Genomic DNA, 21,345 nt, shown 5'->3' with positions numbered 1-21,345 from the left:
CAGTATTCTACAGGATCATCTGAATTTTACTGAAACTTCCTGGTGGAAACCATGCGGGTGGGTTTTCCTACCAGGGAGCCAGCACCTGCAGGGCCCAACAGCTTCAGCCTCCAGCAGTCTGTCTGGCCAGACAGGGAGTTAGCTGGGAAGCTAGATACTAGCACCCAATTAAAAATCAGTCCGATTTAGTTATTCACAAAGTGAATGTTTCTAAATAATTTGTTCCACAGAAATCTTCATGTATCCAGCTTTACATGCTGGTATGGAATTAAACCATTAAACTTGTAAAGAAAATTTTCTGTGGATCTTAAAACACACTTCCCATGCCATCCCAGTGATTAAATGAAGTTGTGGCTGAATAAAATGGTGACTTTTAATAGAATTTCAGGGGGAAAAAAAAAAGGCAAAGATTTTAGAAAGGCACCTCAAGTTTATTAAAATACAACTCCCTCACATTACTTACGGCAAAAATCAAACTCTGCTTGTGACTGTAACTCACTGTAATGTCTTCACTGACTTGACTTTTGAGCACTTCTATTTTTTAATTGGGACATTTGCCTGAGAAACAGCTGATCCACAGAAACATTTTCTTTTTATGATACTGTATTCTAAATCAATAGCGTGAGGTTTTTTCTTAATGTATTTTAACAAGTAATAAACCTAGTGAGTTTGGAAGCCTGACAGCAACCGAACAATCAGCTCTGGGCATGCACCCCAAGAGGAGACCCAGCCTTGGATCAGGACGCCAGCAAAACCCAGTCGGCTTATTTGCTCTGCATTCAAGTACTTCACAGTCACTTCTGGAGCGAGCCTGGGATCTTGAGAAAAGCGGGAGGCACACGTACAGAGTGACGGCGGGACTAAGTTGCATGGAAAATCTCCGCGGCGGCGGGGGATGGAGGGAGGAGGGCAGGGACGGAGGCGAGGGGCCGCGGCGCGCTGCGGGGAGGCGGCAGGCGGGGCCCTCCCGCTGTGGGTGGAGCGCTGCGCGGCCGCGGAGGCGGGGGCCGGGCCCGCGGGTGCAGCTGCGGCCGGGGCCGCTCGTCGCCCGGGAGGGGAGAGGCGGGATCGGACGTGCTGGCGCGCCTCCCTCCGTGCAGCCGCCGCCCGTGCGGGGACAGAGCCCGGGCCGCGACGGGAAGACGCCGGGCGCTCCCCAGGCTCAGGGAGAGGAGGCGCGTCCCTGCCGCCTCGCTGGACCTTCCTGCGGGCTCCGAGAGCAGACTTATCAGTGTGATGGGTCTCGGAGGGGAGCCCGGCGTCGCTTCCTCGCTTGCGGACAGCAGGAGCCCCCATTCAGCGCAGGGCAGTTGAATCCCGCTCGCGGCGGAGCGAAGAACCGGGACGAGATTTATTGCTTCATTCCCAGGAACGTCGCCTCCACCTGCGAGCGAGTTTGAGCAGCCGGCTGTGGATTTTACATTTGCTTCCGCACAAACCAAGATTAGTCGGGTGGCTTTGGCTTTTTGGGAAGGAGCCCTGACCCGACCCCGCTGTGTGCGATGGATTGAGGCGTGCCCGGCTGCGCCCCGAGCCCGGCCCCCGCCCGCAGCCCACATAGATGCGATGGAAAATCGGGGGCTCTTCTGCACCATCTGTTACCTGATGTTCAACGCACCTCTGCTGTTCGTCACCGGTGAGTAGGAAACTTCTGCCTCTTCCCGCGGTGAGCCGCCGCTCCGGACACAACTTGCTGGCGGGAGGCAGCGGGGGCTGCGGTGCAGGCACGGCGGGGCTCCGGTGCCGGTGGGGCTCGCCGCCCTGTCCGCAGCTGAGCTCTAGCCGCGTCGTTCCTGCCGGCAGTCGCTCCAAGTCCCGTCCTCCCCGCCGCTTTTTCCTGTGGAAGTGTTGATGGCTGGGGGCAGGGAGCGCTGCCCGGGGGGGCTTTTTGCAGAACAAGGTGGCACTGTTGCGGCCGCAGCTGCCGGCAGTGCGGGCTCGGCGCCTCGCAGCCACCGGCGCAGAGCGGGGCAGTCCCCGCGCCGGATCTGGGGGAGGGGGCAGTGGGACACTAGTGCCCCTGTATCTAGCCGAGGGCTTTCTTGGGAGGACGAGAAGTTTTTAAGATCCTCCTCAAACTTTCCCTTTCTGCTGGAGCCGTGGACCCCGGCTGCGGGGCGGTGGGGACCGGCTCGGCCCTGCCCCCGGTGCGCTGTCCCGGGAGCTCCGCACATCCTGCAGTCCCCGGACTACGGGAAACCCGTGTCTCGGTCAGCGCCTAGCCCTTGAACTGAAACAACTCACGTTACACTGAAAAAGGCTGATCTTGTCTTTTAATATCTCCCGTTAACCAGCCCTTGTAACTCTATCTTCCCCTCTCAGCTACCTTTACTGAAGTTCCCAAAGATGTGACTGTTAGGGAGGGAGATGATATTGAGATGCCTTGTGCTTTCCGAGCCAGCGGATCCACCTCTTACTCCTTGGAAATCCAGTGGTGGTATCTTAAAGAACCAGCCAGAGAACTTGCACACGAATTAGCCATCAGTGTCCCCGGCAGCAGGAGCAAGGTAATGCAGTGCTATGGAGATACATCTATTCATTGAGTGCAACATGCTCAGAGGGTGATCAAAATAAACTCAGCAGTTCCAGAGAGGAAAGCGATTCCTCTACCCAGTGCCAGCGAGTGGTTGGAAGCACCAGAATCCCCAGGCCCTCCTTGGGACGGAGGAGGACAGGGCATGCACCTTGGGGACTTCACCTCAGGAGAAAACATCAGTGCTTTAAGGATTGTAAATAGAAAATGATAAATGTCCTGCTGCAAAATCAGCAATGAGGACCCAAGAGAGGCAGTCAAAAATAGCTGTAGTATGAAGTGGGGACAAACAAAAAACAGTGCTTCTGTGGGCTGAGCTAGGAATCATTATAAAAGGTGGGAGAGCCTGTGTGCTTACTGATAGAGCAGAGAAAGGCATGAGGGATACAACTCTCTCTGTTGGTGCATTAAGTACGTATCAGTCTGCATATACAAATACACACAGTTTCTTGGGGTGCACATACACACCTGTGTCCATATCTGGAGCTCAGCAAGACATTTTCAGATAGTTGGATGTAGTAATTAAAATGCATGAAGTGGAGTTAAATCTTGCATGTCCTTTCCCCTCCCCCTCACAAGCTGCCTGGCATGAGGGTAGGCTCTAGTCTAAATATTTCAGCTGCATTTCCCCAACACAAGCCAGTTCATTCTGCAGCCACCCCCCAGTGCAAGACACCTTGCTGGTGTCAAACGGGGCTGTACAAGGAGTGGGGTAAACCAGGATTTCCAGGCCATGTCGCACTACTGTGCGGGGCACGTCATCCTCTCCAGCCTCCTGGCCCCTGCGCCAGCAGAGTGCCCCGTGGCAGCCTCCATGCCTGTGCCAGCTCCCCTCTCTGTGGCACGCTTGTTTTCCTGCAGAACTCAAATAGAGATGCAAAGCATATAGACACTGAGCTAATGTGATGCCGCCTAGCTGGGGAAAGTGTAAGTCAGTTGTCAGACAGGGAAATAAATCGCTTGGATTTAAATGTCTTCTTTAACCTTATATAAAAACCGTGAGTTGCTTTTACAATAAATGATGACAGGGCATGCCTGGAGAATGATGACCGTCTCCCTGGGAGGCACATCAATGAGATCTGAGGCATCACTTAGGTTTACAGTATTTGGATGGAGACAAAAAAAAATAACAAAGTACAAAACCTGCTGAGTGATACCTGCTCCCAGGATGTTTCAGGACCAAAGCTCTGCCCTGAACAGTGCAGGATCCAGCCTATCCAAGCGCTTCACCGCTGTACTAACACTGCTGGTAAAGCGTCTTCCCCAGTGTTTGTCAGTGACTGTGAGCAGCACAGCATGCAACAAGCATTTCTTTGGCTGCTGTTCACACCCTTGGTGAAGGCAGCACTTCTGTGGGCACCACGGGAGCTTAACCAAAACAGCCCCCCCAGCTGAGTGCTGGTTTGCTGCCTTCCCCATCAACCGGGGAACTCCCCCCAGCCACACGTGGGCTGTGTGAATGGCAAGTAAAGAAAGTGGCATCTGTCCTTGTCCTGTCCTTGCACTGGGGTGGGAATATGAGCATCTTGTTGATGTACTGGCAGAGCTGAGTCTAATCTCCTTTTTTTTTTTTTTTGTTTTTTTTTTAGGTAACAAATAAGGATGCAACCAAAATCAGTGTAAGTGCAGTTTGAGCTGGGTGGTGTGCACCCCTCCTCCCAAACCCATGGGATTTACTGCATGCCCCTCTCCTTTCCTGACACACGATGCAGCTGGTCTCACTGGCAGCCCCGCTCCTGCAGCACGGCAGGAGTGTGGCACGTTTCCCCTCCTTGGTGTGTCGTGGCTCAGTCGAAACGTTACCATCTGTTGCTGGTTTAGCAGTCACGTCTCATTCCTCGCAAATCGAGAGGAGATGATGTTTGCCTTACGGCCCTTCCTTACCACGTTTGAAAAGGACTGTGGGCCAGGTCAGGAGAGAAGTTTCCTTTTTTCCTTCTCTCCCTGTCCTGCAGGAAACGAGCTCCTTTCCCGTTGATGCGGGCCCGGGATTGCCTCTGCCCCAGCCAGGCGGCCGCTGGCGCACGCCGGCCCCTCTCCGCGGTGCTGAGGCGCGGCTGGAGCCGTTCCCTCCCGCCGCAGCGGCGGAGCGTGGCCTGCACCGGGACTGTAGGGCACGTCCTCGGTCTCGGCCGGGTGGCACTGCACCCAGCAGGGCTTGGCCCTCTGCAGCGGGCGCGGGGCGGAGGCGCCCGGGATGCTGGGCTTTCCCCGGGTGTCGGGTTCGGGGCGGTTCGTGCGGCTGGAGGCTGCCCAGCACCTGGCACAGCTGCCGGGTTCCGTGCGGGACCGGGCAGGAGGAGAGAGGAGCCCCGGGCCAGGGGCGGGCACGCAGGGGGGTTGGCAGAGCGTTAGTGGTGAGGGTTGAGTGGTGGCGTGGGGATGATGGAGAGCAGGGGCTGATTCTGGATGGCCCCTTGGGACACCGACGTGAGGCTTTAACAGCGAGGTGCTGGGCTTAAATGTGCGGTGTCCCCGCTCTGGAGGGGAATGGGCCCAGGTTCGGTGTTCTTGACAGCACAAGACACGTACCTGGGCCGAGAGCGAGCTCTGCACCGAGGGGAGCAGGGTCGCTGCTGCGGAAGGGAAGGGGAAGGAGGCGGGGGCCGGCGGCCGCTGCTGAGGCGGTGCCCGGCGGTGCGCTCTCTTGCAGACGGTCCGCGTCCAGGGCAACGACATCTCGCACCGGCTGCGGCTCTCGGGCGTGCGGCGGCAGGACGAGGGCGTCTACGAGTGCCGCGTGGCGGACTACAGCGACGACGAGACGCAGGAGCACAAGGCCCAGGCGCTGCTGCGCGTCCTCTCCCGCTTCGCGCCGCCCGACGTGCAGGCGGCCGAGGCGGTCTCGCACATCCAGAGCGGCGCGGCCCCACGCCGCCACGGCCCCGCCGCCCGGCCCACGCCGCCCCCCGGCCCCGGCAAGCGCCCGCCGCCGCCCCCGGCCGAGGGGGGTGTTGCCACCGCCACCGCCTCGGCGGCCGCCGCTGCCTCCTCAGCCTCGCCGCCACCCGGGCAGACCGCCATCCTCCGCCAGCAGCACGGGTCAGGTAGGGCGCGGGGGCGCGGGCGGGGGGCGCCTCTTCCCTGCCCGGCCGTGGCTCCCCGAGTCCCGCTATTCGTTTTAGGGTCGGGCACTGCGACCCCCCTCTGTCACGGGCGGAACTGTCGCCGAGGTGCTAAGGCTAAATAATTGCACCCAAGTCTGTAAGTAAATGTACTGAAATGATCCCAAAAGCTAGGGCCGGCGCGTCGCGCCCTGCCTTGTCAGAAGTTAGTACAGAGGCGTGGGGCTGGGGAGATGGGTCTGAGAGCAAGGCTGGGACCTGCTTCCTTTCGGTAGGTGCTACGGGAGGCCCCACTTTCAGAAACCCTCTTGCAGCTTTTTGGACGTGGTGTTTTAAACAGTAGCTGCAGCCTCAAGTGAGCGAAATGCCATGGCTGTTCTGCAGAGAATTTAAATGAGCGAGCGGTTACGGGGGCTGGTTGCCCTGGGCAGGTGCGAGGCCCATGCAGAGCAGGGTGCAGGTTCGGAAGGGAAATGTCAATTGCTGTGTAATGAGCTCCACATCTGAATTACTGGCAGGATAAGAATTGGAGATACTACACTCTATAATGGTTTGCAAATGTAAACATTGTGCTAATACTGATTGCCTCTCAGTTAATACCGTATTAAGTTATTAATGCCACATTACCATGTTACAGCTAGCCGGAGAAGGCCGTTGTAAACCTTTATTTACACTAATGACAGCAAAGTCTGGGACAAAGAACACAGAGTCTTAAATCTGCATTGCAAAGGTGTTTCAAGCCATGTGGTGCTGTTCTGGCTGGGCTTCAGCTCCCCTCTCAGCCACTGTCACTTAGTTAATGTTGAACAAATGTCCCTGCCAAGTTATCTGTGGAAGGAGGGAAACAATTTTATGCCATTGACTGTGCAGGGAAAGGCCTGGGCTCCCCTCTCTGCTGAGTCTCTTCTGACACAGATTCATAATCCTCACACAGGAATGTTCACACTTCTTCCTGATCCCTCTTCACACTTTCAGCACAAAGGGTTGCAAGTTTTGGCTCACAGTAATGGAAATCAGTTGTATATGGGTCACTTTGACCTGCTAGTGCTTTACAGGTGCTGTGTTGTCTCTGGCTACTACTTTTTGCTGCTGAATAATTCAATTTCTTTCTCATGTAGAAATATATGTGAAAACTAGGTTTTACTCCTTACCATTCCTAAGACTAAGCTGGTTGTTCATTAGTGTCTAGTGGAAGACAAAGTGATAATTCCTGAGGTCTAATTAGAAGAGCCTGTGGGTATATAAAAAAGTTGTTTGCTTTTGCTGAATTCATTGACCACAAGAAATTAAACCAAACACTGTAATGCTTATGATCTGTTGTTTTCCTGTTGGAAAGATTTGCTTTCCTCCTAGGAGCCCAGGGCTAGTGGTTGTTTTCATGTTTCCTCTTTCCACTCCCCCCCACAGTGAGAATTCTTGCAATGTTTTCCATGCTGACAAGAGAAGCTAGGGTTAGGATTCGCAGCACTGTATGCCCTGCCTACTGAACCCAGAGCTTATGTGGTGCATGTGAACTAAAAACAGGATGATGGAAACGCAGTGGGCTCAGTTCCATTTCAACAGATGGATGTGAGTGTGTGCCACCAAGAAAGCATGTCACATATGTCTGTTAGGGCAAGACCCCCTGCCCAGATCATCTAAACTGCTGTCTATCCTGATTTTTTACATGTCTGTGGTTTGGGGATGTGGCACTGCTGCATCATTTCTAGGCTGGATTAAATTCTGAAAATAAAATATAAGCATTGTGGCCAGCAGCGGAGATAATGGAATGATTTAAATCAGTGAAAATGGTAGTGGAATGCAGAACAATATTTTGTGGGGATCTCCAGATGGAGACTGATGCTAAGAGGGCTACAGAATAGGCTACACCAAAATTTCCTGCTGTGACATCTCTCCTGTGCACACTGGTATCTGTGCACAGTGCCACTCTGTGGCAGTTTCTGCTCTGGGAGAAAGCTGAAGTCAGTGCAGAGAGCACAGGACTCCTGTTCTTGTTCACAGTACTTAATAAGGTGTAAACCAGCAACTGCTTTTGTCTCCATATGAGGGAGGCAACTAATTTCATATTTTGGTATGGTCCTCTGTAAAAATAATGTCTTTTTCCTCTGCTTGAATCAAGACCCCCTAAATAACAGGCTTCTGCTTGGCTTATTGTAACTTCCACACCTGTGGCAGTTTGGAACTGCCTGAATTACTTATCACTAAAACATCAGCCACAGCATGGCTCAGGAGATGGGCAGCTGAAGAACTTTGGCCATCTGAGTTCCTGATTCAGGTGCCTTCTGGACCAGAACTGTGAGACTTGTTACCATGAGATGTCTCTTTGGTTGCTTTTGTGCAACAGATTGCTGGTTGCCGTCCCAGTCCCCGTCACCGGTGTATTTTAGACTTTCTGGGCCAGGCACTTGGTTTGAAGCAAGACAGCTTGGTGTAGAGGCAAGAAATGGACTTATCTCCCCTAGACATGAAGTGTTGATCACTACCCAGAATAAAGGCATGTGGATAAAATACTAATGTGGAAGTCAGTGTGATGAGGACTTTCAGAGATATTGCCTGCTTTTGTGAGGAAATGAAAGACTCAGGTCTCCGGTGCTGTCATTCAGGTTGGGTAAGCACTAAACTTTCTTCAAAATGTCTTAAAAGAAAATGGCATCCTTGAGCTTCAGAGTTCCCCATTTGTATGTTAAAGTGGTGTTCTTTAGAGCTATTTTAGGTACAGTAATTATTTTTCTCTGTTAAGAATGTGGTCTTTTTTTTTTTCTTTTGTTGTTTTTACCTCTGTAAACTAAAGCCCTGTTTCGAGTCCACCCCCTCAAGGCAGTGTCATAGCTGTTTTTCCACACAGTAGGGCCATCAAATCAAACCAAATCTTTGCTCACGTAGGGTGTATAAGACTGCAGGACCTAACCCTGTTTAGCTGTATGAATTATATATATGCATAGTAGCATAATACATACGCTTAATTATCCTATTTTGAGCTCTGTAACACACGTGCAGATAAGTACTTGCACCAAATCTGTGTGTGATAATTGAATCATCTAATACATTTACTCTCAAAAGTCTTTAGCATTTGTCAGTCTTTTCATCATACAGGGGGATATTTCTTCGGTATAAAAGCAGAACTGTGCTCAAACAATGGATTTACCATCAGTGATTAAGAAACACTCTCATTTAATACGCTGGAGAGCTCTGCCTAAAAGCTGATGGCATGGCACTAGCCACAGTGTCCTGCATGTCCTATTTTCCTTGCAATAGAAATCTTCCTACTATGTCCCCTGTAGTAAGATAGGGCCTCCATGTGCTTGTATTCCAATACAGTACAATATTGATTATAGATCAAATGCTGCTTTCAGATGTGCCTGCAGGGCTCTCGTTGACTTCACTTGGAGTTCCAGTCATGCACCGTGGAAGAAATGTGATTCTTTACATCTTTTAGTTGAACTGAAAGATGAACTTACTAGAATAAGCGTGTCTGTTAATGAGATTCTCTAAAGAGCTTAGAGTGTGATCTGACAAACCAGGTATAAATAGAAAATCCATTGTTTTGGGCATGTAATCTGAAATTGTATTTGGTAGAACTTTGTGATCAGCATCATAGTATATAAGGCTATAGATCCAATGTAACAGAAAAATTGCCCAGTATGCCAGAAATATTAGCTACTCAAACAGAATTTTATCTGTAATGTTTAAATATCATATAAAAACATAGTGCTGTGGTCTCACAAGAGTCAAAAAGATTACTGCTTGTCTGCCGGTAAGGTAGACTGAAGTGGAAACTGAGAACATGTTACTTTAGCTGCAAGGAGGCAAAGATCTGCTGGTAAGATCATTGGTTTTAATACTACCAGAGAAGGAGTTGTGTCCATATGGTTCTAAATGAAAATAATATTTAGGTTTCAGTTTACTTACATGCAAATGGAATGTTTTGCTATAGGAAAAAAAACAGAGTGAGCAAGTGAAAGAGTGCATATAGTGTTAAAGTGTTTGGAAGTGGTCCTAGTTTTTACTGGGTAAGTTGGGGGGATACAGGAGATGACTGAGCAAGACACGTGGTGTCTCTGTCCCAGAAAGTTTGTAGTCCAAATGGATGAGATGGACAAATGGCAGGAAGAGCAATGACCGACTTTGTTGAGTGTGTGCCAGCTGTGAAATTAAACATGAAAACTTAATTTCAGATCTCTTAAATTTAAGTTCAGTGCCTCAGTCATGAGACTAACTTTGTCATCTGATAGGTGAAGTAATAAACAAGGATCTTCATACTGACCTTTTGGGAGGCAAATTGGCTGTATTATATCCTACCAAACGGGATCCAAAATGAGTGCCTGTGTATTGGCTTGGGGGCAATTTTTAGTTTAACTTCTGAGCAGAATGTAGATCAGACATTGCAGCATCCAAATTCCCTTTTATTTGTTTGATCTCTAGCCTGAAAGCTCTGAAGTGAAAGCCTTAAATAAAATAAACAAAGATGGGAGTGTGAAACAAGAAACTGTGCTTCATCATGCTTAGAGTGTTCTAGGAAGGACACAGAGAGACTCATGCGTTATGCAGAGATGAAGTGTTCACAGCAAGGAAGAAAATAAGTCTTCACTCTACGCCTGTCTCACTCTCCCCCCTACAAAGCCTTCTGTGTCTGAGGCAGAAGAAGTCTGCTTGTGGGCTGCACGGCCTGAGATGGTACAGCACCAGGTCCCCGTTCTGCAGTCTCTCTGCATATGCAGGTCCCAGCGATGCTCGTCAGAGCAGTACACACACAAAGTCAAGCTGTGGCAACCTACCTTGAGGCAGGAGACCATGTGGGAGAGTGCTAGATCTCCATCGTGCGCTGGGAAGCAAAAGGTATTTTTTTGCAGCTTAGAGAGAGGAAAGAAACCGAACACGTTACGCTTGAGCGTAACGACCTGTGGCTGGTTAGAGGGTCTCTGCTTGGAGGGGCTGTGGTGGAGTTTGGATTAACTTTGGGTAGGGTTTGGGTCTAGGGCTCACCTGGCTTTGTCAGAATTGGAATGACTCTTCACACTAGTTTGAGAAACAGCCCGCGGAGCTCATTTATCTTTGACGGATGAACATTACACAAAATAGCAGGAAAGGAAAGTCTTTCTATGTTGCTCTTCAGTTTAGGCTCCCTACCTTTCCAACTCGGTGATGTTTGTGTCTACTTCACTCCCCCTGTGCTTTTTATGAGACCATATATGAGCTCACATTGTGTTGTTATTTGTAGTTAAACGCAACCTGGGTCACATCACATTTTCCTTTACATTAAATAAAGTAACAAGACAGAGGCCATAACTGAATTATCAGGCTGACCTCCTAAATGTCACTGGATAATAAACATGCAAAAAGAATTTTCATTAAATACACATCACTAGCACTTTAATATCTAGGCAAATTAGACTGCTTTGGAGACAAGTGCGGTCAAATATCTTCTTTTGTGTGTGTGTAATATGGATTCATTCTCAGACTGGACAAAAACACGAACTGCAGTACTGTGTCACCTCATTACCTAGGGCAGAAACAAGCTGTGCCAGGGTGTTTTTGTACTGTGGAAATGCAATTTATTTGAGTAACCTCCTTTCAGCGGTTCTTGCTTGTTCCCCGGAGGACAGACAAAACTGTACTAACCTATTCCGCTACAGCCTGTGCAGTGTCCTTGAAGAAATCTGAATATTATTTGAACTTCTTTAATATCTTCAAGTTATAGATGAAAAAATGTTTTAAAAAATATTGCTGAACACAATGAAAGGGGTATTCCAGATCTTTCTAATAAATGTGGAAGCTGTACCTAACATTGGTCTAGATTTCTGTACGAGATTGATTCATTAGTGAGAGAAAATTAGAAATTTGTATGAGGGAAGGCTGAGTGCACCCATGTGTCTTTGTGCATGAACAAACAGCATTTTGAGCAGGAATATACATATACCAGTAGTTATTTATGTACGGTTTCAACAGATACTTTGCAAAATGGAGTCTTAGTTTGCAGTACCAGCTAACTTGGTCTGTGTATTTTACAAGAGGCAGATAATTGTTACATATTCCCCACCTCTGCTATACTGATGTATAAAGTAACACTTGGAACTGTGTTGTGGGTTATATAGTTTCCTAAAACTTTATGTGGTATACTTAGCAGTCATAGCAGAAAGAAATGTCCAGACAATCTTACTGGTACTAGTTTTGAGGAGGATAGTAATACTGGTGGTCTGCAGTTGGAAAGCAAGCATGATTCTATGATTCCATGATTCTAAGTAGGATCTGCCGGGAAATGAATCTTACGGTAGTCCTGTGAAGAAGGTGTTTCTTCTTTACATAACAGAGCCTGACAGGAATGTGCTGCTAATAAGAGAGATTTGGTTTGAGGTTTGATTTCGCTTTGCTAAAGCAGTAAGAATGCTGGCAGGTTCACTGTTGCTGTTTACTATGTGTTTTTTTTTAAATTAGATAATGGCAGAGCAGTCCCGTATGTCAATAATAAACAGTTCGAGTAGGTTTGTATTGGAAAAAATGGGGTTGTCAGCAGAACAGTATTATTTGTCACAACAGCAGTTAACAACCAAGTATTTTATATTGCTAGGCTGTTATCAGTTGGGAGGCAATTTTATTAGCTGGAAAGAAGAGCAGTTTGGCAGAGCAGCAACTGTGCTCTGTGGAGAAGCCAGTGTGATCGCAGTGCGCAGATCGTTGTGCTGCGGCTGGAGAAGGGAGCTGTGCTAATGAAGCTTACGGAGGATGTCAAGTAGTTGCTGTAATATCTGGTCTTACCCCGCATCTGCACGGTTGTGGCTAGGAAGCAGAGCATCCTCGTTGTGTGTGCTAGGAGCACCTGCTAACCTCACAGTGAGCAGAGCACAGTTAGTAAGCCCTATAATAGACATCATCTTCTATGGCTGTCACTTTTTTGGTCACGTGCTAAAATTCACCAAACTGGTATAAATAGAAATACTTTACTGCTTTATAAATTTTGAGATCGGTGTTCTAATCTGAATCCCTCTCACGCCAGGGAGCTGGAGATTTCACATGTAAAGAGAGCACTGAGAAAAATCCCATGTCCACGGTTTTTCCAAATAACCCCTTGCTGGCTTATTCTGTAAAGGCTGGCCTCCCTTAGATCTAGGGCACAGCAATGTCTTTAGTTAGCTAATATCTAGCAAATGTCAATCACTGGGGAGGTTTGGAGGGTCTGTATATTTGTGGGTCACTCCCAGAATGTCACTGTTTGTTTATAGCAGAAAGGTGATCCTTTCTTTATGTAAATCACAAGCTCTTTTTTTTTTCAGGCACATGCTCTGAATACAGCTGTTTTCCTTGTGTCACCATATATCCTGCTAATGCATTTAGCTCTGCTCTTTAAGTATGGGCAGGATAAGGTTATTTTTCAAAAAAATCCTTAGATAACCTGCACTCGAATCTGCTTTACTTCAGTAATTCTGATTGGAGTGATAATTACAACTACATTGGCAGCTTGCTCCTAATCCTGATCAAGTCAAAAATACTCTAAAAGACAGTGAAGTGAGAACTACAGTGTCTTGTTCTTTACTTTTGGGTGGCAAATATTTACAACTTGTATCAGTCACAGAACATGAAACCTGTGGGTCTGTCCAGTGTGACTTTTACTGCAAGTCTTTTCCTAAAGTGTCGACTTACGGAATTGTGTGACCATATCTAGCTTGCCTGCTTTTTGCAACGTGGCTTTTTAGTCCTCCTGCTTACAATGAAAAGCTTGAGAATACAGCCCGGACTCACTTCAACGCTCAGTAACTGAAAGCCTGCTACCAGTATTCTTCATTGCCTCAAGATTTTGTTAGAGTTGTGCTTCTTGCTATTTGTGTGTATCACTATGCTGTGGACTTGCTCACATAGTAGTACTGAAGAAGGAGAGGTAGGGCTGGATGCTCATTTGCCACCTGAACTCCCACTAATGTAGTTATTTTGCTATATGGTGTAGTTTGAAGTTCATTTTCCACCATATCACATAACAAAGAATTTTGTATCTCTCATTATTCAAGTGTCAAGGAATGAATGAATGGTGTTTGGTTTGTTAATTTAGTTTTAGATCATCAAACTGCAGAAAATTCTGGAAATGAAACAAATCCATAGTTGCACGATTTGGGTCTCTTTAATAAGATACTTGGTGAGGAGAGATCATCTCACAGATACCAAAGCAGAATCTGTATGGGAATGTACTACAAAGTAGAGACCAGCTGCAGGTCTCAAAAGAGGAAAGTTACTGGCTTATTTAAATGCAGACCACTGTAAAGTATTTAAGCTGTGTAATCTTAAGTATTCACGATATGTTCTTATTCTACATTGAACCTGTTTATAGCAGTGTTTCCTTTTGGAGGTTGTTATGAATTAGCGTTGGTGTTTTCTTGAAGCATGTACTGGTGTTTTGTTGAAGTTTGTCCTGACTTTCTCCCAAGAGTGGATATTTGGAGAGGTTGGGTGGTTTGTTGAGGACAGATCCCAAGAGCAGCCCTTCAAGGGCCCAGCTCCACGTGAATCTGCTCGGCTGCTGCTCTGCCAGGCTTTCTGGGGGCACCACCTTCTCTCCATACAGCAGTTTTCATAGCCAGATGTGGTGCCTAGAAGTGGAGTGAGGCTTTCAGTAAGGCTGCTGACCGCTCCATACGTGTTCGGCTACCACAGAAGGCAAGTGGGGATATTGAGGGAAAATGTTCCAATTGTTCCCCGTATTGTGTGTCCCTACTTCTTATAATTTTAGTGGGAGATGAGTTTTTACCAGCCTATTGACAATGAAACTGCATATTTTTCTGGTAACCTAAAAAGTGGAAATATTTTTCATAAAGGTAGAAATATTTCTTGCTCTCTGCCTAATATGCACTTCCATACATTCATCAAATCCACTAGCTTAACTATCCCTCTTTCTGTTCCTTAGTAGCTGTGTTTAATACAAAAATGTCTTGCTGCACAGACCCACAGCAACTGTTGAGCTGGATCAGATCAATTGTCCATCTAATCCTGTAGCTTATGTCTAATAATGTCCTTACAATCTAGGAGAAAAAGGGAAGAGCCTCCACAGAGGATAATTGAGCACTTGACTGATCTGTGTACCATATGCATGTTTGGAAGGGATTGTCAGTCCTAATATTTTGAGAACAATTTGGCCTTAATGAGTCTCAGTTGAAATGAGCTCTAATGTGATCAGAAATCCACCTCAGTAATTGCAAATGCCTTAAGTAACATATACCCAACTCCTCAACCAATTCCTGCGTCTGCCCTATCCCACAGGCACTCACACAGATTGACTTCCAGCGAGGAGTGGCTTTCTGTTACCCTTGTTACGCGGTATTTTGGCAATTCACTTCTAAATGTAGGCCTGAGCATAGCAGTGGATATCTTACGAGAGAAGGTAGACAAACGGTGAAACTCAGGTGTATTTGAGAAGACCTAAAATGATGAGTTTTACAAAACTCTGGCCAGTGTCTTCTGGCCAGTAAAACTAGTTTCAGTTTCCTAGAGAATTTGAGGCTACAATGTGGATAAGTGAAATGTGGGCATTTTCAAGAAGAAGGGTGTGGAGGGCAAAGCTGAGAGTTTGACCCAGCTGCATGAGAAGATTTACTTAAAATCTTAAAAAAACCTTGATGGCATGGATGAAGGAAGCAGGATCACTAACTTATACATGGTTGTGTAGAAATAAATACATGTGCTGACTTCTATGAGGCATTTTTTTGAGATGAGTTATGGAAAGCTGTTCCAAAATTCAGCAAATCATAAATAAAAATGTGTAGCGGGTAGAAAACTAATTTTGTCATTGTGCCGTCTAGGCAGGTTCAGTGCTGAGCACATCCCATGCAGTTGCTTATAAATATGTGGGAAGTCACCATTGCCAAAATTAGCAACACCAAAAGAGCTCAGGAGCCATTCCTAGTTGTGCCTAGGCATGACGATCCACAGCCGGCTGAAAGTCAGGAGCAATGGGGACCCCATAGTTTAGTATTGTTGCATAAATTTCCACGGTCCCACATACTGCTTTTAACGAGAGCACCTCACGTTACATGCGGTGTGCTAGGGTTTAGCTGGGAGGGTGTGCTAAAGTTAGGCCAGGCTCTGGATGCACGTCCGCACAGCATCCTGGAGACTTAGCCCTTGGTGAGGAGCAGGAAGTTTAAGGGACCAGGTACCAGCCTTTAAGAAACCCTGACAGCAAAAATGGAGTATGTGGATTGCTGTAAGTATTGAAGTGGAAGAAGGATATATGCAGCTTATAAGATCACATCTCAGACCGTGGAGTAATTCTAATGTGGTGTAGCTTATTATTATTATTATCTCTTCAGTTCAGTAAGTGTATAGTGACTTTAGTAATGGTGTCTTTTTAATTAAAAACTTCTAAGAAGCTCTTAGATCTCAAGTTTGGTACATTCCCTTCAATTCAGTGGAAGTGCTCCAAACGTGTTTCAGTGAGAGAATTTGTTTTATCTAGTAGGTTATTGCCTGTAATGATCCTTGACCAACAACCCATATAAAACCCGATTTTTTCCATAGATACAAGATAGTAGGAGCAGCTTCTCCACGAATATGTCTCTAGCACAGTCTAAAGTTTCTGGACTGAGAGAATAAATCAATCTATACGGTCAGTTTGATCCCTCACCTCTTAATGAAATGCCAGGTTTGAGAGTTTTAATTGAACATCATTCTGTAAGGAAACGGGCTGAGGCCAACAGGTCACCGCATAAAAGCCAGTACAGAGAAACGTCTCGCGATGCTGCCAGCTGGGGTCCCAGCTCCGTCGTGAATAGGCAGTCAGATTTTAGGCGTTATCTCATCTTTCAAGGAAAATAGGCTACTGATGTCTTTCAGCTTTTTATTATATGGGCCACTGCATTTTACCACCATCTCAGAAAGAGACATCAAGGGACTTCTCAGATTCTTTCTAGGAATTAAAATAGGAAACTGCTGGAAACTGTGGGGTTTTGGCCATTGGTTAAATACAGCTTGTAAAAGAATCATCCCATTTTTTCCAAGTGTCACAAGTCACTTGGTTAGTTAATGTCTGTTTTCAATTGAATGAACTGTTTTAAGTCAAACTTTGATGAATGCTTCACAAAACAAATTATTAAATAGAAAACTACAGTAAAACATTATTATGTTGTAAATCGAAAAGAAGGATGAGTGATGCTAGAGAGTAATTCACTATACACGAACAGAACAATTTGTTATTGTTCTGCTTAGACTTTCCCTTTTAGCCATGTGCATATAAATAATTTAAAAGCAAAATTGTAAATCTATGTAGTGATAAATAAGCTTACAATAACAGAGCGTCAAATGAATATTCAAAATATAAATGAAATGTTTTCTTGTAACTACCTATAGTTTGCAAGTAACTGTGTACTCCTGATTTCAAGTCTCTGGATAGAAACTCTCTGTTCTCAAATCCGGGTCGATCACATTTCCTAGTGGTCAAGACCACATTCCGTTTGTTTGCACCTACAAATGTAGCAATTTATTAAGTGAAAGTCAAGACTTCCACTACTGCAGTAAAAGCAGAATTGAGGACACTAAGTCCTGCTTGTTTATGAACAATACCCCCTATGATGAAAAGGGTTTGGGTTAACTAAACAGAGAAATTACTGGAAATTATATTTCTGGTCTGCTTATGTTCAGAGGGAAGAGAATTCTGAAGTTCTGTGTCTCTGCTCCAGCTTCGTGAAGTCCTATAGCAGAATAACACTGAATCAATATGAAAAAAGGAAACTTGTATTTGGTGTTCAGTAAGAATAATCGCTTTAAAATAATTTTTTAAAAATGTTTTATTTGACTGCTGAGGTTCTGCTAACAGACTCTGAACTCAAGTTCTGCTGTCAAATTAAGAAGAGAATGTAAGTTAAAAACAATGGTGATTTCTACAAAAGGAAAAGACAAAACATTTGGACTGTTGCTTTGATTCACAGTTCTGCATTGAGATTTAAATTAAAACTAGTACATAAAGGTAAAACTGGTGTAGGAATGATTTTGGGTAAGCAGGCACACGGCTACTGCATGCAGTTATGCCTAATACTGCTTTCCATTCAGAACAGAAACAACCCTCACCTGGTGTCCTTTGCAGCCCTTCAGTGTCAGTTGTAAGAGCACTTGAGCTACAAGAGTCCGTTTCTCCAGGTTGAGTTCCTCAGCATTTCCAGGGGGATTCCCCCCTTACAAAAGTACACCTTTCTTTTTGAGTACCTGGCAGCATCTCCTCAAACTCGAGTCCTGTTCATTGAAAGTTCAGCCCTGGCAGGGAAAAATGGGTTCTCACTACCCTCGGGTTTGAGCATAATAAATACCCAAGGCGAGATCTTCACCACAGTGGTGGGCAGGTGTGGAATTGGCACAAACTCAGCACCTGTGAGCTGCGTGTGGCTGCCAGGAGGGTCGGCTGCTGCCGGGCTGCCCTTGCCATCCCTGGGCACAGGGGATGGTGATAGCACATGGGACCATCCTGGGCTGGCGCTTTCACAGCTGTGCCATGTCCCAGAAGTGAGAAGAGCCATCTGACAGCTTGGAAAAGGGGATGTGCTGACTGGAAGCATGGGCCTGTTGTGCCAGGGACTGCAATTTGTGAAAAAGCAGTTTGACTTCAGGTACCACATAGCGTGTCAGGCTCAGAGACAGACAGAAAATGGGGGTTTACCTTCAGCCTTCCCAGTCCGCAAGCTGTTTTCTCTTGCTGGTGTGGGTAGAATTGTTGTTAGGGTTTTATCCTTGCTAAAACTGAAGAACATAACGTATTTGTGAACTGACTGTCTGTTTTTAAGGGAGTGGTGGGACCTGCTGGAGGAGGGAGGTCACCGAGGCTGGAGAATGGCAGTCACAGCCCTGTTTGCTCCCAGGCTGGCACGGAGGCTGGGAAGTCTGGCAGGGTTGGCACCAGCACAGGCAGGGCTCCTGCTGCCCTCGCCCTCTCAGCGCAGGAAGGGGATTGCTTCTCCTGCCTGCAGGTCTCCAGGGGCAGGCCCTTCTTGCTCCTCAGCTCTGCAGGGCTGGCTCCTGGGGCAGGGAACACAAGTACGAGCTTGTGAGCTCCTGCATTGCTGCCTCAGGGCAGCAAGAACATTTGGGGCTGGTGATTGCCTGTCCCATGTGCTGGCCAGGAACCTGTGCTTTAGCAGCTTCTAGTATATTTTTGCAATTTCACAAGCTACTCCTTTAGTTACCTGAGTTAATTGTGTTTGTTGATGATTTTCAGCTTTAAAAAGAAAAATCCTGTATTCATCTTAATGCCTTGCTGTTGAGATGTAGGCCTTGCTGTTGAGATGTAGGCAGTCCTTAGCCACGTGTTTGTGCATGTAAGGGTTTAATTAAAACCTTAATAACTAAATAATCTCCACACAGTCTAGGCATCTATGAGATAGCACTGTGGGGACATTTCTTGAGTTCCTCAATTGCACACCACATTACTATGAAATATTTTTTGATATTGGATGATAATACTCTAGCTTTGCTGGTGAGGTATATATAGATTACGAGGCAGCCTGAACAGCGAGCCCAAGAGCAGTGGTTTACTTCCTTTGATCATGCCACAGCTGAGACTCACATCTCCTACAGACCAAGACTAAAGTATCTGTGTTAGGGTGCTTGAAATGAGTTTCCTAAATAGAAGTGGCCTGATTCCTTTTTCAGAGATACTGAACATGAAAAACTTTTTTTTTTTTAAAGCTTACACATGTTGCGAAGTGTCTCTGACAGTCACTTTTCTGGGCGGCTGTTGGTATTTTGGGCATTGATTACTCCTGGATGTAGGGTGTTCAGCACCGATGAAGCCTCTGCGTGCTCCAGCTGCAGGGCAGAGCTCCAGCTGGGCTCCTGCTTTTGTATTCACCCCCATGGAAATGTCCCATGGCCACGTGAGACATCAGCCCTGTATTGTCATGTTACAGTCTTGGTGACAACTGCACACGCTAGTCCATGTCATAGCTTTGGAAAGGTGTCACCATTGGTACTTGGGACCCAGACAGCTGCTGCCTGGGCTCAGCAGGGCTCGGGGAGTGAAAGGCAGTAATGTCCTGCAGCAATGCCGCAGGCTGCGCCCAGACAGCAGACCTCCTCCATAGGGAGGGGCTGTTCTCGCCCTTGCCTGGCAGCGGAGCAGTGACCCGTTTCAGAGATGGAGCCGCCCCAGCGCTCCACACCATGCCCACATGTCCTGCTCTCCTGGCAGAGTGTGGCCAACAGACCTTGGCCCCACAACTCACTCCCCACTGCGCAAGGGAGAGGGGATGGACCATGGTGGCACACACTACAGTCCTCTCTTTTTGGTGCAGGTAACTAGAAAATAAAAAACCTGGACAAGATCTTAGTGTAAGTGATGTGAGACAGGGACAGCCTTGATAGCTGCAGCATGGACGTGGATGCCACTTCTCACTGTGAGCAAGGCACTGGTGTCTGCCCCTGCCCAGGGAGAGCTGCATCATCCTCCTACAGCCATGAGGTCGCAGGCACCTGCTTTCCCATGATGGCACATACCTAACTACCCCTGCAGCCCTATATCGTGCTGCATAAGCTTACCTCATAGGAGGGGGAGCAGTCTTTCCCTCTTTGGGTTTGGACAAAATGATGGTAACAGATGTGTTCCACAGCTGACCTCTGTTTTTCTATAGCTCCTGTGCACATTTTTAATTTAAAATTCTGCTCTTTCCTATAAAAGGTAAAGAAGATGTCAAGGTCTTGCTGTTCCCATTCCAAATGAAATGGGTTCATGTCCTGTTAATCAAGAAGTACAGCCGCAGCATTTGTCATTTCCCTTTAAAGTAATGGGTGGTTGATACCTGTCATTTCTCAAGAAACTATATACCAGATTAAGGTGTATTTATAGAAATCTCAATTGCTGGTAACTTGGCTGAAGCCAAGTTTAGGCATACCATTAGTAATGCATAATGAAATGACCTAAGTGGAGTTAGATTTGGGAGGGGGAAGAGAAAGCTATTTGAGTTGGATAGCTCAAGGATGCTGTTTTACTATTAAAATTAAGCTTCTGACCCCTGGCTCTGAAGTGATAAAAATAAATCTTCCTATATTTCTCTTCTGCATTTAATCTTCTATATTGGAAAAGATAAAGAATAAAATCCTTTTCTCTCCCTTGTCTCTTTCTTTTCTAGGTACAGGACCTATTTATGCTACAGACCCATTCCTATATGTGTCCCTGTTAATACTGCATAGGCTTGTACATTTATTAGTAAACCACTGACGGACTACTTCCTCCACTCCTCCTCAGCCAAACAAAAAGGAACCTATTTAAAAACAGAACGAACCCCTGACAAAACATTACCTACAGTTTTAAAGATGGACAGAAAGAGACTGAAAGCAGCATGATAAATTCTACGTGGGGGGAAAAATATTTTTGGGGATGCCACAGAAAGTAAACCACAAAGAATAATGCATCTAGTTTCCAGACTCTATGGTGTAAAGCCCTGCTCAGTGCATGGCACTTATGATTTCTCTATTTTAATGTAATATTTTTTCTTTTCTAAACCTTTCCTCTGACTCTTCATTTTGCACGAACTGTTGAGCAGTTATCTTTATGACAATATGTAAAGATGTTGGGTCAAAGCCCTTCCTAAGAAAGGACATATTTTTAGTAGATTATTGTGTTTAGGTTTTTTGGATTTCCTTTTTCTTTTTTAATTAAATTATTTCTTTTGGAGACATTTTAATTAAAAGATACATCTTACCATAATTAATATTCACTGTCAATAATATTTATTTTTAAATGAAGATTGGAAACAAGGTAAGACATTTGTTTATAAACTGTATTGT

General features: G+C 46.3%; 2 protein-coding genes across 3 annotated transcripts in view; one reads left to right on the top strand and one right to left on the bottom strand.

Moving 5' to 3' along the window:
• The first annotated feature begins 1,013 nt into the window (after window positions 1–1,013).
• On the top strand, window positions 1,014–21,259 carry VSTM2B (V-set and transmembrane domain containing 2B). The gene is made up of 5 exons (XM_054840463.1): window positions 1,014–1,636; window positions 2,323–2,507; window positions 4,123–4,152; window positions 5,187–5,580; window positions 20,688–21,259. Exons 1-5 carry the CDS (start codon window positions 1,567–1,569, stop codon window positions 20,774–20,776), a joined length of 768 nt encoding a protein of 255 aa, XP_054696438.1. The 5' UTR covers window positions 1,014–1,566; the 3' UTR covers window positions 20,777–21,259.
• LOC129212203 (uncharacterized) overlaps window positions 12,575–21,345 on the bottom strand; it is a 50,120-nt gene continuing 41,349 nt past the window's right edge. Inside the window, exons 13-14 of one of the 2 annotated variants that reach the window (XR_008579104.1) lie at window positions 20,098–20,227; window positions 12,575–18,579 (exon numbers count right to left, since the gene is read on the bottom strand). The gene's annotated coding sequence lies outside the window, so the exon portion shown is untranslated. Of the gene's footprint in view, window positions 20,228–21,345 lie in introns of both variants that reach the window. The other variant, XR_008579100.1, reaches the window with a different exon arrangement.

The sequence above is a fragment of the Grus americana genome, chromosome 13 (genome assembly GCF_028858705.1).
Source record: "Grus americana isolate bGruAme1 chromosome 13, bGruAme1.mat, whole genome shotgun sequence".
NCBI classification, from domain to species: Eukaryota; Metazoa; Chordata; class Aves; order Gruiformes; family Gruidae; genus Grus; species Grus americana.
This window is presented reverse-complemented; position numbering and strand designations above follow the sequence as displayed.

Coding starts and splice junctions, on each gene's coding strand:
- VSTM2B (XM_054840463.1), top strand. CDS start 1,567: ATGGAAAATCGGGGGCTCTTCTGCACCATCTGTTACCTGATGTTCAAC. Junction 1,637..2,322: donor ACCTCTGCTGTTCGTCACCG/GTGAGTAGGAAA, acceptor TTCCCCTCTCAG/CTACCTTTACTGAAGTTCCC. Junction 2,508..4,122: donor TCCCCGGCAGCAGGAGCAAG/GTAATGCAGTGC, acceptor TTTTTTTTTTAG/GTAACAAATAAGGATGCAAC.